The 18,478-nt window shown below is 36.4% G+C and overlaps 1 protein-coding gene across 1 annotated transcript in view; it reads right to left on the bottom strand.

Annotated features, from left to right (window-relative positions):
• Positions 1-18,478, bottom strand: part of CFH (complement factor H) — a 227,870-nt gene that overhangs the window by 61,986 nt on the left and 147,406 nt on the right. Inside the window, exons 19-21 of the mRNA XM_049635060.1 lie at positions 17,014-17,205; positions 14,419-14,589; positions 7,657-7,830 (exon numbers count right to left, since the gene is read on the bottom strand). Of these exons, the coding sequence (XP_049491017.1) occupies positions 7,657-7,830; positions 14,419-14,589; positions 17,014-17,205 (537 nt within the window). The remainder of the gene's footprint in view (positions 1-7,656; positions 7,831-14,418; positions 14,590-17,013; positions 17,206-18,478) is intronic.

The raw sequence follows: 18,478 nt of genomic DNA on the forward strand, positions 1-18,478 counted from the left end.
TCACAAAGCAAAAACTTTTGGTAGATGCACAAAAATTAAAGAGAAAGAAATCTAGGCATACTACTGCAGAAAATAAATCACAAAGAAATACAGCAAGAGAAGAAGAAAGGACAAAAGGAATTACAAAAAATGGGAAAACAACTAACAAAATGGCAATAAGTACACTCCTATCAATAATTACTTTAAACGTAAATGTACTAAATACTCCAATCAAAAGATATAGCATGGCTGAATAGATTAAAAAAAAAAAAAAAGGACCCATCTATATGCTGCCTACAAGAGACTCAGTTCAGAAATAAGGACACATAGACTTAAAGTGAGGGGATAGAAAAAGATATTCCATGCAAATGAAAACAAAACAGTGGCTCAGTCAGTTAAGCACCCGACCTTCAATTTTACTGCAGGTCATGATGCACAGCTGTGAGATCAAGTTGCATGTCAGGATCCACTCTGGGCATGGAGCCTGCTTACAATTCTCTCTCTCTCTCTCTCTCTCTCTCTCTCTCTCCTGCTTGTGCTCTCTCTCCCTCGCTCAAAAAAAACAAAAACAAAAACAAAAAACAATAAAACACAAAAGCTAGTGTACCTATATTTATATAGGACAAATAGACATTTTAACACAAAGACTGTAATAAAAGACAAAGATGGGCATTACATAAAGGGGTTCATCCCGTAAGAGAATATAATACCTGTAAATTTTAAGCAGCCAACATAAGAGCACCTAAAATGTAGAGCAAATATTAACAGAAATAAAGGGAAAATAGACAGTAATAAATAATTAATACTCCCACTTTCATCAATGGATAGATCATCGAGGAAAAAATCAATAAGGAGACATTGACATTGTGATGTTAGACCATATGTACTTACCAGACATATGCAGAATATCCATACAAAACTAACAGAACACACCGTCTTATCAAGCATACATGGAACCTTCTTTATGACAGACATACGTTATACCACAAAACAAGTCTTAACACTAAGAAGACTGAAATCATATCAAATAGCTCTTCTGAGAACAATGGTATGAAACTAATAAATCAATTTCAGGAATAAAACTGGAAAATCCACAAATACGTGGAGATTAAACAACATGCTACTGAATGGGTCAAATTTAAAAAAAAAGTAAAAGAGGATCAAAACTACCAAGAGACAAATGAAAATGGAAATACAACATATCAAAACTTATGAAATGCAGCAAAAGCAGTTATCATAGTACATGCTTACATCAAGAAGAAACCTCAAATGAACCAATTTTACATCTCAAGGAGCTAGAAAATGAAGAACAAACAAAACCGAAAGTTAATAGAAGGCAGGAAATGACAAAGATCAGAGTGGAAATGAACGAAATAAAGGCTTAAAAAATAGAAAATATCAATAGAAATACCAATAAGATGAATAACACTAAAGGCAGAATTTTGAAAAGATAAACAAAATTGACAAGCCATTAATTAGACTCACCAAGAAAAAAGAGAAAACTCAGATATGCGCGTGTATGTGTGTGTGTATACAAACACACACACACACACCTACCTATATATTATCAGAAATGAAAGAGGAGATGTACAATTGATACCAGAGAAATATAAAGGCCATAAGAGACTACTATGAACAATTAAACAACAATAAATTGGACAACATAGAAGAGATGGATAAATTCATAAAAACATACGGCCTACCAAGACTAACTCATGAAGAAATAGAAAATCTGAAAGACTAATTACTAGTCAGGAGATTAAATCAGTAGCCTAAAACCTCACAAAAACTAAAGTCTAAGACCAGATGCCTTCACTGGTTATTTCTATCAAACATTTAAAGAAGGATTGATCCCAATACTTTTCTAACTCTTCCAAAATATAGAAGAGGAGGGATTACTTCCAAACTTGTTTTATGAGGCCAGCATTATCCTGATATCAAAACCTGAGAAAAACACCATGAGAAAAGAAAATTACAGCCCAATACCTAAAAGACTTAGGTGCAAAAATCTTCAACAAAATATTAGCAAACTGAATTCAATAATACATTAAAAGGATGATACACTTTAATCAAGTAGGGGACTCATTCTAGGGATGCAAGGATGGTTCAACACCCACAAATCAGCGTGATAAACCACATTAATAAAAGGAGGGAATAAAAAAATCACATGATCATCTCAATAGATGTACAAAAAGCATTTGATAAAATTCTACATTTTTTACGATCAAACTCTCAACATAGTGGATGTAGAGTGAACATATTGCATTGTGATAAAGCTATATATGACCACTCCACACAAACTTTATACTTAATAATGAAGATCAGGACCAAGATTAGAATGCCCACTCTCACCACTTCTATTCAACAACTTAGTACTGGAAGTCCTAACTAGAGTACTTAGGCAGAAAAAGAAAGAAAAGGCATCCATTCAAGAAAGGAAGAAATAAATCTGTCACTATTTTCAGATGACATGATATTATATACATAAAACCCTAAAAACTCCACCCAAACTCCTGTGAATTAATAAATGAATTCAGTAAAAATGCAGGATACAAAATCAATGTACAAACATCTGGTATGTTTCTACACACTAATAATAAACTATCAAAAAAGGAAATTATGAAAACAATCCCATTTACAATAGCATCAAAACAAAGAAAATATCCAGGAATAAATCTATCCAAGAAGGTGAAAGATCTGTATCCTGAAAACTCTAGACAACGATGAAGTAAATCAAAGACACAAATAAATGACAGATAGTCCATATTCATGAATTGGAAGAGTTAATATTGTTAGAATGTTCATACCACCCAAAGCTATCTATAGAGATTCAGTGCAATTCCTATCAAAATTCTAAAGGCATTTTTCACAGAAATAGAAGAAGCAATCCTAAAATGTGTTTGTAATCACAAAAGAATCCAAATAGTCAAAGAAATCCTGAGAAAGAAGAACAAAGCTAGAGGCATCATGCTTCAAGGTTTCAAACTATATTACAAAATTAGAGTAATCAAAACAGTACAGTATTAGCATCCGACACATAGCTCAACAGAACAGAGAGCCTAGAAATAAACTCATACATTTAAGGCCAGATAGTTTATGACAAAGAAGCCAAGAATATGCAGTGAGGAGAGGACAGTCTCTTCAATAAGTGGTGTTGTGGAAACTGGACAGCCACATACAAAAGAATGAATCTGGAACACTATCTACAACATACACGAAAACTAACACAAAATGGACGAAAGACCTGAAAACATAAAACTCCTGGAAGAAAACATAGGGGATAAGTTCCTTGACATTGATCTTGGCGATTATTTTGTAGAATTCACACCAAAAGCAAGGCAATCCAGGCAAAACTAAACAAGTGGGACTGCATTAACCAACTACTTCTGCACAATAAAGGAAACCATCCACAAACTGAAGACTAGCCTAATGAGTAGGAGGAAATATTTGCAAATCATATGTCTGATAAGGGGAAACATCCAAAATATATTTTAAAAACTCATATAATTCATTAACAACAATAACTAAAGGCCCAATCTGAATAACACATGGGCAGACGATCTGGACAGACATTGCTTCTAGAGAAGAAACACAGATGACCAAAAGGCACATGAAAGATGCTCAACTTAACTTATCATCAGAGAAATGAAAATCAAAACCACAATAGGATATTACTTGATACTTGTTTACATGGCTTCATCAAAAAGAAAAAAAAATGTTAGTGAGGATATGGAGAAAAGGGAGCATTTCTGCCCTGTTAATGGGAATGTAGATTGGTGCAGCCACTATGAAAACGGCATGGAGGTTTCTCAAATAATTAACAGAACTACCATATGATCCAACAATTCCACTTCTGGGTATTTATCTGAAGGAAAGGAAAACACTAACTGAAAAGGACATATGTGCCCCATATTCACTGCAGCATTATTACAATAGTCAAAATGTGGAAGCAATCTAAGTGTCCATTACTGGATGAGTGCATAAGAAACTAGGATTATTATTCAGCCAATAAAAGAAGGAAATGTTGCCATTTGTGATGACATGGATGGACTTGGAGGGCACCATGCTAAGTGAAATAAATCAGACAGAGAAAGACAAAGACTACATGAGCAATATTTGGAATCTAAAAATACCAAACTCTTAGAGAAAGAGAACAGAGTGGGCGTTGCTAGAGGCAGGGCCTGAAGGGCAGGAGAAATGGGTCAAGGGAGGTCGAAAGGTACAAACTACCAGTAATAAAATAATAAAATGATGGGGATGTAAGGTACAGACAGCATGGTGACTACAGTTATTAATACTGCATTGTATATTTGACAGTTGCTAAGAGAGTAGATCTTAAAGGTGCTTCCACAAGAAAAAACATGTTAACGATGTGGTGATAGATTTAACTACAATTGTGTTTGAAGTCATTCCACAATATATAACAGTATCAAATCATGTTGCACATTTGCAACTAATATAATGTTATATGTCGATTATATCTCAATCATTCAATCATTCAGTATTTTTATTATAATTGTTTTACACATTAAGGTCTGTTTCATGTTGATGATAGGGTCTTTTGATTTGAAAATTCATTTTGGAGTTATCCCTAGAATTAATATGGAGGCCACTGACCTACTTTTTGTATCATAATGTATTCATATATTATCCAGCGTAAGTGCAGTACACCTGTACAACCAAATGTGGTATGGAAAGGAAAGGAATAGAACTATAGAGACAAAAAATACCTGGAAAAGAGTAGAGGAAACATTCCCCAGGAAAAAAGACAGTACTCTGTTGAATTGAATGGAATTTTGTTACATGGATGGTTTTGGAAAATTCTGCAGTGTCTTTTTCTCCCTTCAAAAAGAGGAGCCTAATTCTCCTCCCTTTGAGTATGCAGGACTTAGAGACCCACTTCTAAAGTCTAGATATGGCTAAAGTGACAGTGTGTGACTAGTTTGTAAATGGTATGGAAGCTTCTGCCGCTCTCTCTATCAGATCATGAGCTCTGGAGAAAGTTAGCTGCCATTCGTGAAGCCTATGGAGATTCCCATGTGGTAAGTTACTGAAGCTTCCTGCCAAAAGCCTTATGAGTCAGCCGTCTTGGAGGCAGATCCTCCGGCCCTACCAAGCCATCAGGTGACTGCAGCCTAGGTCAACATCCTGACTGCAACACAAGAAGTGCCTGGCTCGGAACTAGCTAGCTAAGCCACTCCCAAATTCCTGACCCACAGAAACTCTGAAAAGATAAAGGTGTGTTGTTTGACGCCAATATGCTTTGGGGGAAATCTGTTACACAGAAATAAAGAACTAATATATTAGGTGTTCAATGACACTAGCCTTACCAAATGTTTTATTTATTTATTATTTATTTGATTATGACAGCTTTATTCATAATTGGTAAAACGTAGAAACAACCAAGATGTCCACCAGTACACGAATCTAATGAAGAAATCGTGATATATCCAGGCAATGGAGTATCATTTAGAGCCAGAAGAAATGACCTCTCATATCATGAAAAGACTTGGAGGAATCACAAAAGCTATTTCTCAGCATTAAAAAAAAAAAAATCTGGGGGCGCCTGGGTGGCTCAGCCAGTTAAGCAACTAATTTCGGCTCAGGTCACGATCTCGTGGTTTGTGAGTTCGAGCCCCACATTGGGATCTGTGCCGACAGCTCAGAGCCTGGTGCCTGCTTCGGAGTCTGTGTCTCCCTCTCTCTCTGCCCCTCCCCAGCTCACGCTCTGTCTCTCTTTCCCTCAAAAATAAATAAACATTAAAAAAATTTTTTAAAAAAATCTGAAAAGGCTACAGGATGCATGAGTCCCACTATATGACATTCTGGTTGCAGAGAACGAGCAAGGGGAGGAATCAATAGGTGGAGCACAGAGGATTTTTGGGGCAGTGAAAAGCTCTGTATGATACCATAATGATGGACATGTCACTATACACACCTGACATATACATATGTCACTTGTCCAAACCTGTAGAATGTACATCAAGAGTGAACTCTAAGGTAAACTACTGACTTTGGGTAATATGATGGATGAATGCAGATTCATCAATGTAAAAACATACCTTTGGGGATGGGGGCATGTTGATAAATGGGGAAGGTATGCATGTGTGGCAACACTGAGTGTATAGGAAGTTTCTGTACCTTCCTGTCAATTTTGCTGTGAACGTAAAATTGCCTTAGGTAAGTTATTTGTTTCAAGTTTTAATTTAAATTCCAGTTTGTTCACATTTAGTGTAATAGTAGTTTCAGGAGTAGAATTTAGGGATTCATCACTTACATATAACACCCAGTGGTCATGAACACACGTGCCCTATTTAATACTCATCACTTATTTAACCCGTAACCCTCCTCCCCCGCCTACCTCACCTCCAGCAACCCTCAGTTTGTTCTCTATAGTTATGTGTCTCTTTTATGTATTGCCTCTATTTCCTCCCATGTTCATCTGTTTCATTTCTTAAATTCCACATATGAATGAAATCGTATGGTATTTGTCTTTCTCTGACTTATTTCACTTAGCATAATATATTCTAGCTCCATCCATGTCATTGCAAACGGCAAGATTTTATTGTTTTTGATGGATGAGGAATTTTCCAGAGTAAATATATACCAGAAGTTCTTTATCCGTTCATCAGCTGATGGACATTTGGGCTTTTTCCACACTTTGGCTATTGTTGATAATGCTGCATTGGGGTGCATGTATCCCTTTGAATCACTATTTTTGTATCCTTTGAGCAAATACCTAGTAGTGTAATTGCTTGACTTTAAAAAAAATTTTTTTTAATCTTTATTATTTATTTTTGAGAGAGAGAGAGACAGTGTGAGCAGGGGAGGGACAGAGAGAGAGGGAGACACAGAATCCGAAGCAGCTCCAGGCTCTGAGCTGTCAGCACAGAGCCCGATATGGGGCTCGAACTCATGAACCGCAGGATCATGACCTGAGCTGAAGTGGGAAGCTTAAAAGACTGAACCAACCAGGCGCCCCTGACTTTTTGAGGAACCTCCATACTGTTTCCCAGGGGGGCTGCACCCGTTTCATTTTCCACCAACAACGTAAGAGGTTTACCCTTTCTCTTTAACCTCACCAACATCTGTTGTTTCCTGTGTTGTTAGTTTTAGCCATTTTGACAGGTATGAGGTGATATGTTATTTTAGTCTGATTTGTATTTCCCTGATGATGTATGATGTTGAGCATCTTTTCATGTGTCTGTTAGCCATCTGGATGTCTTTTTTGCAAACATCTATAAATAACTTCTCAAACTTAACACACAAAAAACAAATAATCCAGTTAAGAAATGGGCAAAGGACATGAATAGACATTTTCCAAAGAAGACATCCAGATGGCTAACAGACACATGAAAAGATGGTCAATAACACTCACCATCAGGGAAATACAAATCAAATGGTTTAATTCAGATATTAGAATTACATTAGTTAGAGAAATTCACAAACACATATTTAATACCAAATAGCAAAAATTAAATAGCTTTTAATTTTCAAAAATGTGGCTTAGATTGTATTAGAATTATCTACTTTGAAAAGAAAAGAATGTCTCCGTAGGCTCTGCTTTACATACACAGTAAGGCAAATACTTGGATTTACTGTGTACTCATTTTTGTTGTTGTTAAAGAGACAATAATTTCAGAATTTAGAAGTAGGTCAAGATAGAATGGAACTTACTAGTACATCCTGGCTGAGGTACCCAGCCTCTATTTGTACATGTTGCCGTATTTCCTTGGGTTGAACGATCAAAGCCAGTTTTACAATTGTATGTGATTTCATCTCCACTTCTGTATCTGATGCTTTCTGGTGCATAGTTACCATTTTCAATGTGAGGAGAAGCACATATGATTTCTGGGAAAAAAAAAAGAATATGTAGGTAATGTTGAAATCACTACCCATTAAAATAATCAAGTACATAAAAATATAGAAAGTGGGTATTATTATTTTTTGTCCCTACCACAGCATAAAATGGGATTAATGTGAGTTTAGTCTTACATCCTTCCCATCATATCATTCATGTCCCACCACTATATCTCACATCTGATATATTTGTGCCCCCTGGACTCTTGAATCCTTTCTCCAAAGCCATCACATATATCATAATATTCTATATGTGGCAATAAACTCATGACATATCACTTCAACTCTTCTTACAAACTATTCAACTTCCCTGGCATCTGTGATTCTCCTAGGACTGTTTACAAACGGCTTGAGTCTCTTCCTTCCAGACACTTAGTAGGATTTCATATCCTTGCCAAGAATTAGATGTGGTCGTCTGATTTACACAGGTCAAGAAAATGAGTAAAGTAACACGTTTCCCTTTAGGGAGGAAGTTTTAAAAAGCCACTGTGCGAATTTTTATGTTCTTTTTTCTAGCTGCAGGGATTAAGGACAGCCATGGAGAGGTGATGTCTCTACCCTTGATTCTTACAGCTACTATAATGAGCAGAGTCCCTTCAGACCTACATTGGAAGTGGGCATAAACAGGAAATAAACTTCAATTTTTTAGGCTATTGAAATTCTGGAATACATTTTTATTAGTATAATAGAATAAACTAGTCCAGGGTTTGGAGAAAACCTTTTATGTAAAGAACCAGATAAAATGTTTCTGTCCCAGCTACTCAACACGAACACAGCCCTAAAAGATACATAAACAAATGAGCATGGCTGTATTCCAATAAAACTTTGTTTACACAAAGGGCAAAGGATGGATTTGATTTTCAGACTATAATGTGCTCTCCCATGACCTACTCTATCTTAATTTTTAAAGTTCTGTCTCAGTTCTTTCCATCAACTTTGCTAATATCTAGCCAATGGATCAATCTGCAAAATTCCTTGTATAATAAAATATCATACCTTTAAACTATTGTAGAAATGTTACATAACCATTTATATTAGTGCCATGGTGGACATTCAGCAATGCCAAAAATCCATTTATATGCCCCCAATTTACTTCCTATTCCATTTCCCAAAGTAACTTTCATCACAGTCTCATCATTTTCTTCAAAAGCCATCTAACACAATAGTTCCGTCATCAACAAATAAATCCTTGCATTCACACATAACAAATTTCAGACTACCAGCTGTGGGGTTCCCTAGATTTCTTACTAACATGTCCTTAACTTTGGCTACATCTGTTTGAACTTTAGCCTTTCTCTTACTTGTTGACGATGAGGTGTTTATTTCATTCAAGTTAGCTTTTCAAAAGTTTAATTCTTCCATCGAGCATGAACCATTGTATATTCCTTCCCTCTCTCATTTTGTCTACTATTCTCTCTTAAATGGATATGCAAGCTTCTCCAATTTTAAATTCCTTATCTCATCCCTTTTTCCAAGGTTGTTAATGTACTATACTTCTTCACAACCAAGATCCTTCAAATATCATCTTCCAATTAGTCTGGTTTTCAATCTCCCACTTATTCTTCAACCTACTGCTATCTGGCTTTTGACATCTTTAACATGCTGGTGCTATTAAGACAAAAGTCACCAATGTCCTCCAATTTCCAAATCCAAAATCTCTATGAATTGCTCATATCACAGTGACTGGTATTATATACTATGGGCTCCTTAATTATTTGTTGAACTGAATAGATAAAAACCCTCTGTAATATTTGACACTGTTGATCACTGACTTACTGGCATTCTCCAATGCCCTGCATTCTTATGTTTTCCTACTTCTCCTTATTTTTGTCTGAACAGTACTATTTTATTTTATTTATTTTACTTATAGCTGCCCTCCTTCCTCTGCTCTACTTAATTTTAGGCCCTGTCTACTTCTCAGATCTCATCTCCTACCAAGGTCCCACTTACTCTATACGACCAACACAATAGCCTTCTGTCTGGTGTTCACACATGCCAGGCTTATTCATAGCACTTGCACTTTTTATTCCTTATTTCTTGGGTGATGCTCCTCTAGATCTTCCGGCTGACTCTTATCACCACCTCAGAAATATCTTCCCTGAAGACCCAACGAGTATCGTATGAATGAATATCTATGCTTGACAGTTGGTTCTACATGAGTATTTGTCCTTGATTTTGTTGTTTGCTTCTTCACATTTTCTCTGTGAATCAAGATACTTACACAATAAAAAGCTATCAGCATTATGCTAATAACTCTTCAGTGAGATCCAAATCCATATATCCAACTGAAGCTTCACACTAGACAGGTCCATGTGAATAATTCAAAGGCATATTCAACTAACTACATGCCAACTAAATCAACCTTTTCTCAATATATGCTTTTCCTCCTGTGTTCAACATTTTAATTTGTGACACAAAAACCTCATGACAGGAGCCTGGAAATTTACCTCACCTTCCCTCCTCCCCATCACTTCAATATTCATTCACACAGCACATTCTATAATCTTATAATTATTGCTTATACATCTCCTCCCCTTCATTCCATGCTTCAACTGTGTACATCCAACTCTTAGAGGTTTTATGATAGTCTTTTAATTGGTCTTAAATTTGTACTTCATTCCTCCAGAATAAGCTTTAATAAGTCTCTATTCTAAACATGATACTATACTTATATTAGCAATGGTTATATTAGAAAGAATATGTGACCATCTAACCACAAATCTTAAGTATGTCTACACTGCTTGATTTTAATTGACACTACCTTGAGATGAGCCTTAATGTACCTTAAATGTAACCTTAAATTTACTTTTAGTTTTTTCTCCTCACTTTATTCTGCTCTATCATATTTTCACAGACCTTTGCAGTGGAGTTTATCATATATTAATTTTTACTTCATAGTGTGGCTTAACTTAATTTTGAAGTCAAAAGCTACAAGATATAAAAACAAGAGTTTTACTAAGAGCCCAACCAAAAAATACTGGGAGAATTTGTTAAATAATTTTTAATAAATTTGTAATAATACTTTGTTAAAATAATTAAAATAGAAGAACTTCACGTGATTACTTTTGAGCAGAAGACATAAATTCAATGATAAATTGTAATCCCTACTTTCATAATTTCCATTAATATAAATGATGCTAGTAAAACACTGCCAGGGCAAGTGCCTCTATCTAAAACAGTACTGGAGAATGTCTGCATGTGTGGGGTCACATTTTTTCCTACTGTTAGATACCACCAGTAAGCATTTGAGATAAGAACAGTAATTTAATGCTAGCACTCTATGTTGTTCGTCATCAGAAAATCTGACTTGTACAGAGAACAGATGGATTTGGAGCAAAGGTGGCTTTTATTTAGCAGGTCTTGGTACTTTTAATTATTCCTATAAATGATTTGCTGTCAGAGACTGGCTCCTATTAGATGAAGAGACCAAAGTTTTGACAAATCACCTTCAAACAGAACCCCTGAAGGGCGCCTGGGTGGCTCAGTTAAGTGTTCAACACTTTATTTCAGCTCATGTCATAATCTCATGGCTCGTGAGATTGACCCCACAGTGGGCTCCATGCTGATAGTGTGAAGCCTGCTGGGGATTCTCTCTTTCCTTTCTCTCTGCCCCTACTCCCAGTCATGCGCGCGCGCGCTCTCTCTCTCTTTCTCTCTCTCTCAAAGTAAATAACATTAAAAAACAAAAAAAACCTGACACATAAAATCATAAACCGGATGGAAGAAATTTTAAGTATTTTATCCTAGGTTATTTTATTCTAATTTTATTTTAGTTCCAAATTTATTATAGATTTGGAGAAAGCAAGATCTATAGATTTGGAATTCATCATTACCAGCAGGTAGATCCTTCTATTGTCCTAGGAAAATAAGGAGAAGCATTTGTGATATACTAGCTAAGGTACAATGTAGAGTACCTTTTACTTTTAAACTTATTTTTAAATGTTTATTTATTTATTTTGAGAGAGAGGAAGTGCACGCACGAGGGCGTGGCAGAGAGAGAGGGAGGGAGAGAATCCCAAGCAGGCTCCATGGTGTCAGTGAAGAGCCTGATGCAGTGCTCAAACTCTAGAACCAAACTGTGAGATCATGACCTGAGCTGAAATTAAGAACGGTATCCTTAACTGACTGAGCCAACAAGGTGCCCCTGGAGTTCCTTTTAATAAAAGACTTCTCCGTATCCAGTTAATGTAAAACACATTTCAATAAAATTAACCACTGTTGTAACAGAGAGTGCATGCTTATTTAATTTGGGGTGAACCATTCTTTATTTATCTTGATCATTAGTAAACTGTTTTGTGAAAGAGAGTATCCAATCTTAGTGACATCTCTCTCCCCAAAGAAAGGAGGATTCTAAGGCATCCTGTCTTGAGTTTTTGAGTTATACAATTGACTAAGAAAATGAAAAACAAATTCTAAAAAGAAAATGTTTTACAAATGTGGGATCTTTACTGTGTGTGTGTGTGTGCGCGCGCGCGCGCGCGCGCGCGCGCGCACGCGTATGTGTGTGGTGTAGATGGGTCAAGTTTCAAGTAAGCCTAGGAATTGTAGCAACACATATGGGAAAAACAGATTTCCCACATTAAAACAAATATGTGCTCAGCAACAGCTTTAAGCAGGTAGTTATGTGACCAAGAAAAAGAATTAACTAGACAACTTCTATGGAGCAGTCAGGCGATCCTGAGTCCTATGTCAAAGTAAAACTGAACTCAGATCCTGACGTCTTAACTTGGAAGTAAGTAAATTTCATTGAAACCTGGAATGATGATTTATTCTAATGTTCACTGAAATGTGGAGTGACTTATTCTAATGTTTATACAGGACAAAGGGCCTGATATAAAGTAAGTGGTTTATAAGTTATATTTTGACGACTGGATGGATAATTTAGCTCTCTAAATATTTAAGTCAGGCTCTGGAAGTAAAACATACGGCGGAAGTTAATGCCAGAGGACTTGTGCACCCACTTTCTTTGAGTAGGAGCCACAAATGCCATGAAGCCAAACAGCTGGACTCCACACACGATCAGCTGATCACAGATCTAATGTGGGTGATCACTGTCTTCTCTTCACTAACCTCTTTGTAAAATATTTTCTTAACAATGCCTGAAAGTGGAGGTCACTCAGTTGTAGGGGGATATATTTTCCAAGGAGCTACTTGTGGACTCAACCCCAAATTTTTTTCGGGGGGTTGGGGTGCCTGGCTGGCTGAGTCAGTAGAGCATGTGACTCTTGATCTCAGGGTTGTAAGTTCAAGCCCCAGGTTGGGTATGGAGCTTACTTTTTAAAAAAAAAAGGTAAAAAAATTAAAAAAAATTTTTTTAATGTTTATTTTTGAGAGAGACAGAATGTGAGTGGGGGGAAGGGCAGAAAGAGAGAGAGGGAGACACAGAACGTAAAGCAGGCTCCAGGCTCTGAGCTGTCAGCACAGAGCCCGACACAGGGCTCAAACTCATGAACTGCAAGATCATGACCTGAAGTCAGACTTTTAACCGACTGAGCCACCCAGGTGCCCTCAACCAAAAAATTTTTTAAAATAAGAACAAAATCATTCAAAATCTAACTCTAGTTTTTGTAAGAGAGGATCATTAAACAAGGTTTACGCATGGAATTATGAATCACATGATTAAAAGTTCAGAGAGCTCTTAAGAGTTCAGCTCTTCTCACCATCTCCCCACCTACCCTGGGCCACGATATGACCATATCTATAAAAGTCACCCTTTTAGAAAGGCACTTGACCTCTGATTTCATGTAGGATAGCACTTGTAACTTGTTTCACTCGCTGCTGCAGCCCGCATCAGAAGTTAACGCACCCTTTTCCATAAATGTTTGCAAACAGCTCAACATAGTTGTTACCGTGTGACATGTAATAGCTGTACCTTCTTGCTATTCTTCTAATGATATGATGTCTTAAACTCAACCTTTTACAGTTTTGCATCTGGACCACGATAGTTTGAAACTCTCTCTTTTCAAATGAGGTAGGCTAAGTAGAACACAATATTACAGACATAACTTTTGGTGGCACGAAGCACAGTTGACGTGGATTCTACATCTGCACAATATCCCCCATTAGGAAGCCTAAAAGAGTTTGGTGGGTGCCCCCTGCCACCCACCCCCCCGCATCATCATCACTATTGATTCATATTACACCTGTGCTTAGTGAAATCTCTAGTTATTTCCACTTAATTCCATTGTTAATTGAGGGTTCCCTCATATGGCATTCATCTCATTTACTTTGTTTGCAAAGCTAACTGCTGGGCTTTAGAAGAGCAATCTGTCTGAGAAGTAATCATGCCTGGGGAGCCTATTATTGCCCTGGCTCTGCTCTAGACTTGATTTTTGACCGCAGACCAACTACTTAACGAGCTATTGAACTCTTCTGTTCCTTTTATGTCTATTTTCAGAACGAGAGAATTATACCAAAATTAATTTTTGCACACATAAAACGTTAAGTATATCGTATTTATAAGAGTTGGTTCTTGTCAACATTAACGCTCCATTGTGAGAAAAAATAAACTGCTTCACTGTAAGGAATATATGAATGAAAAGAATTGATAAAATATATAGAAAGGAAATATAACATTACCTTTACATGAAGGGGTTGGAGTCCATCCCGATGCAGTGCATATGGCATCTCCTTTACTACCGTATTCATAACCCTGGTGACATGTATACTGAAATCGTTCGTTTTCCTTGTAAGTTTTCTTCAGAGATGCAGCATTTCCATTTGCAATTTCTGGCTTTTGGCAGGAAATTTCTAAATATAAGGGATTAAATTCCAAAATGTTTGTTATATATTAAAAAGCCATGTCTAAGACATAGTTATATTAAAGATACAAGTTTTGTTTCCTTTAGGCAAATCAGACAACGAAACAAAACTTCTATTTTGACATGGTTGCTTGAATTATTTACCTGTTGTTCTTAATTTTGATTTTTGAAATAAGGTAAAATTCTGATTAAACTTCTGTTGCTAGGGGTGCCTGGGTGGCTCAGTTGCTTAAGTAACTGGCTCTTGATTTTGGCTCAGGTTATGATCTCATGGTTCCTGGGATCGTACCCTGTCTGTGGCTTCCTGCTGGCACTGTAGAACCTTCTGGGATTCTTTCTCTTTCTTTCTCTGTCCCTCCCTTACTCATGCTTTCTGTCTCTCTCTTTCTATCAAAAATAAATAAATAAATAAAAATTATGTTGCTTATTTTATTTGCTTTGAAGATAAATTAGTCCTCTTCAAGTAAATAGTGGCCAGTAATGATACCAACTATATATATATAATTGGGTATAGATATATAGGCTTATTGTGATAAATATTTTCACCGAATGACTTGTAAAAATTATGTATTTTCTAGTTATCGATAATAGAGTCATAATTGGCATAACACTTTGTCAAAGAAGTTAATTTAACCTACTGTCATTATATCTATGAATTACATCTTCTGTTTTTGTGGCTTACCATCCATCCAAATTTTCTGTCAAGAAAACCCAAAAACTGGCCATCATATTTGCCCCCATCTTCTCTCAAACATTTCCCCCTGGGATTATGGCAACAATAACTAATTTCCCAGATGCTATTCTCGCACCTCTGTAATCTATTTTCCTGTTTGTAACTTAATGACTGTTTTTCTTGTCCCTTCATCGCTCCGTTGAAGGATTCCACTGAAATCCTCCATCGATTCCCAATTCAGTCTGAATAAAAGCCAAATTCTTCAGCATGATATGGAGCACCTTAGAACCTTGCACTGGCCTATCTTCAAGCCATCACTGACCTACCCCTGCTTGTGTCCTACACAACGGCCTCGAAGACATGGAACAGGGGAGCTTCAGGCTCCTGGAAGCCTCACTGCATTTGTACCTTCCTCTCCCTGAACTTCTCCTGACTGATATACTTTCCCCCCACTCAACTTCGTTGGAAAAAGTCTCATTCTTTCTTCAAAATGTATCTTATGCATTAGTTATTCCAGTAAGGTTTTACTAAGCACAGAAATTTAGGTTTTTTTTTAAATTTTATTTATTTTGAGAGAGAGAGATTGAGAGAGACAGTGAGATAGAGAGAGAGAGAGAGAGAGAGAGCGTGAGTTGGGGAGGAGCAAAGACAGAGGGAGAGAGAGGATCGCAAGCAGGCTCCACCATGAGCGTGGAGCTGGATGCCAGGCTGCATCTCATGACCGGGAGATCACGACCTCAGCTAATATCAGGAGTGTGATGTTCGACTGACTGAGCCACCCAGGTGCTCAGAAATTTAGTTTTAAGGGGGAAACCCCATCTGTGAGCCTCTGGGGTATACAGTATTTGCTGTGCTGACTGACTTGAAGAACTAATATTGTTAGAATTTTTAAGAACAGAAATGCTTTTCCCTGCATCTCATTATAGGATAGACTAAACTAAGAAAGTGTGAATTTTAGAAAAAATATTAAAAAAAATAAATATGGCAGATATATCTGCCAAAAAAGTATTGGTAAAGTGAAGCAGACTGACCATAATGTTTCATTACAAAAGCCCAATCACCATACTGGTCATGATGCACTGGTTAGCAGTATTATAACTAAAGAAATCTTGACTTGCAGTTTACTATAGAACTTTTTTTAAAAGGCAAAAACTTATTTAGTGAATTCAGTTTAGTTTCACAATATTTCTCTAAACTTACAGTGCAAATATAAAATAGGACCCCATTCTAGAAGTATTATTCAACAACAGAATGTTATAATGCTATATCAGTGGAAATACATAATGGCTTTTTGATCTTACAAATTAAAAGAAAGCCTGTTCTGTAGGCCAATATTAAATCTTGCAGCAGAACTGCTTACTAATCTATGTGAACATGAAAGCCAATTACAATTTAATTATGGATATGACCATGGAATTTGGTTTCAGATAACCTAGGTTTGAATCTTAACTCCACCGTCATGCCATCATATCCTTGGTCATGAGATGTAACTTTTTTGCCCCACAATGTCCTCAGTTATAAAATAGAGGTGAAAACAGTGCATAAATCACAGTCATTTTGAAGGTAAAATGGAATGTAAAGAACTTAGATCAATTACTGACAAATAGTAAGTGCCCAATAAATATTAGTTTTAATGTTATTAGTATAATTAGTATTATTCTATGTATAATATTTAAAAGTGCAAATTTTCATGAGAAAAACTAAAACTGTCCGATCCCATGAACAGTAAATGTATCTTACCCACACATTTTGGGCTTTCTCCACTCCAAACACCATTCGTTGAGCAACGTATTTCTGCAGGCCCAACAAGCATGAAGCCTGAATTGCACGCAAACCGTACTACTTGTCCAAAAGTATATTCCTTGTCTAGGTCCAATGCGCTACTGGTCAATCTCCCATTCTCTGGATGTGTCACTGGTAAACACTTAACAACTGAAAAAAATAAATATAACTTTTCCTAATAGAATTTGACAACTTTATTATGAAAAATATGTATATATACACATACAGGTATAAAGTCACTAACAAAGAAAGATTGGGGGAATTACTTAATTTTTTTAAAGAAGCATTTAATAAACCTGTTTGTTGGATATAAAGGCTTATAAATTAAAAAAAACACCAATAAGCTTATCTCTGATTATTTTCTATGAGAGCGGACAAAGAAAAAATTATTTCTTTGAATGTCAGTTTACATTTTTATAGTAACAAATAAATGTTCCTTAAATAATTGAAAAATATAAAGGTTGAGACAGTTAGATGAAATTTTTCACTTAAGCCCTAGGATAATATAACACTGTATTCCTAAAAGGTATAAATGCAAACTTTCTGACTCTATTTCTTTCAATAGATAAAGTCCTTAATTTTCCTTCCTCTCCCACATCAGTGCTCAAAATAATCTGAGTATTCCTTTTGATTTTACTTAATATTTTCCAAATACCTTGTAGGTTATGGCATTTAAACTTTATTTTAGAGTAGAATCATCCAGGATGCTCATTAAGATGGAAATTCTATGGCTATCTCCCTGTGCTATTACCGGAGATACTGATTTAGTAGGTTTTTAGTAACCCAAAATTTCAGCATTAAACAAGCACCTCAGGTGATTTCAGTGTAGATGTTCCTTAAAACATTTAGATCTCTCCTCTCATTCCCGTAAGTTCTCTTCTTTAGGTAACAGGACTTTTGAGTGATCACATTCCCACTCGCCCTCCTCCTCCTCCTCCTTCATCCTCTTGGTCCTCCCTCCCTCCCCCTTTTCCTCATTCCCTCCCTCCTTCCCCCTCTCTCTCCCTCTCTATTTACTTCTCACCATGGAACTAAGAAAGACTACTCTGACTCATCTATTTCCATGATGACTAGAGAGATTAGCATTACTAGCCCAAAATTTAGAAACAGGATCTACATTTTTCTCATTCTGACTCTTGGCTTTATGGATCAGTAAGAAAAGTAGAGCTCTTCCTTACTTCCTGCCTCTTTTCAGTAAGACTAAGACCACAGGAAAATCTCCTTTGCCATGCAAGAGGGGAGAGATAACTGAATCATGGTCTCCATTTCAGCTGTTATTGACAATCTCTGCATTTGGGTGGATATTGGTTGAGTATGTATTCATTAGTAAAGCTGAAATTCTGATCCTTGTGCTATTTCTAGTGTTTAGAATCCAAAAGGAAAGGAAAATAGGTTTTAGATTTCCTAATCTCTAATACTTTGA

Source organism: Panthera uncia, chromosome F1 (genome assembly GCF_023721935.1).
Source record: "Panthera uncia isolate 11264 chromosome F1, Puncia_PCG_1.0, whole genome shotgun sequence".
Taxonomy (NCBI): Eukaryota; Metazoa; Chordata; class Mammalia; order Carnivora; family Felidae; genus Panthera; species Panthera uncia.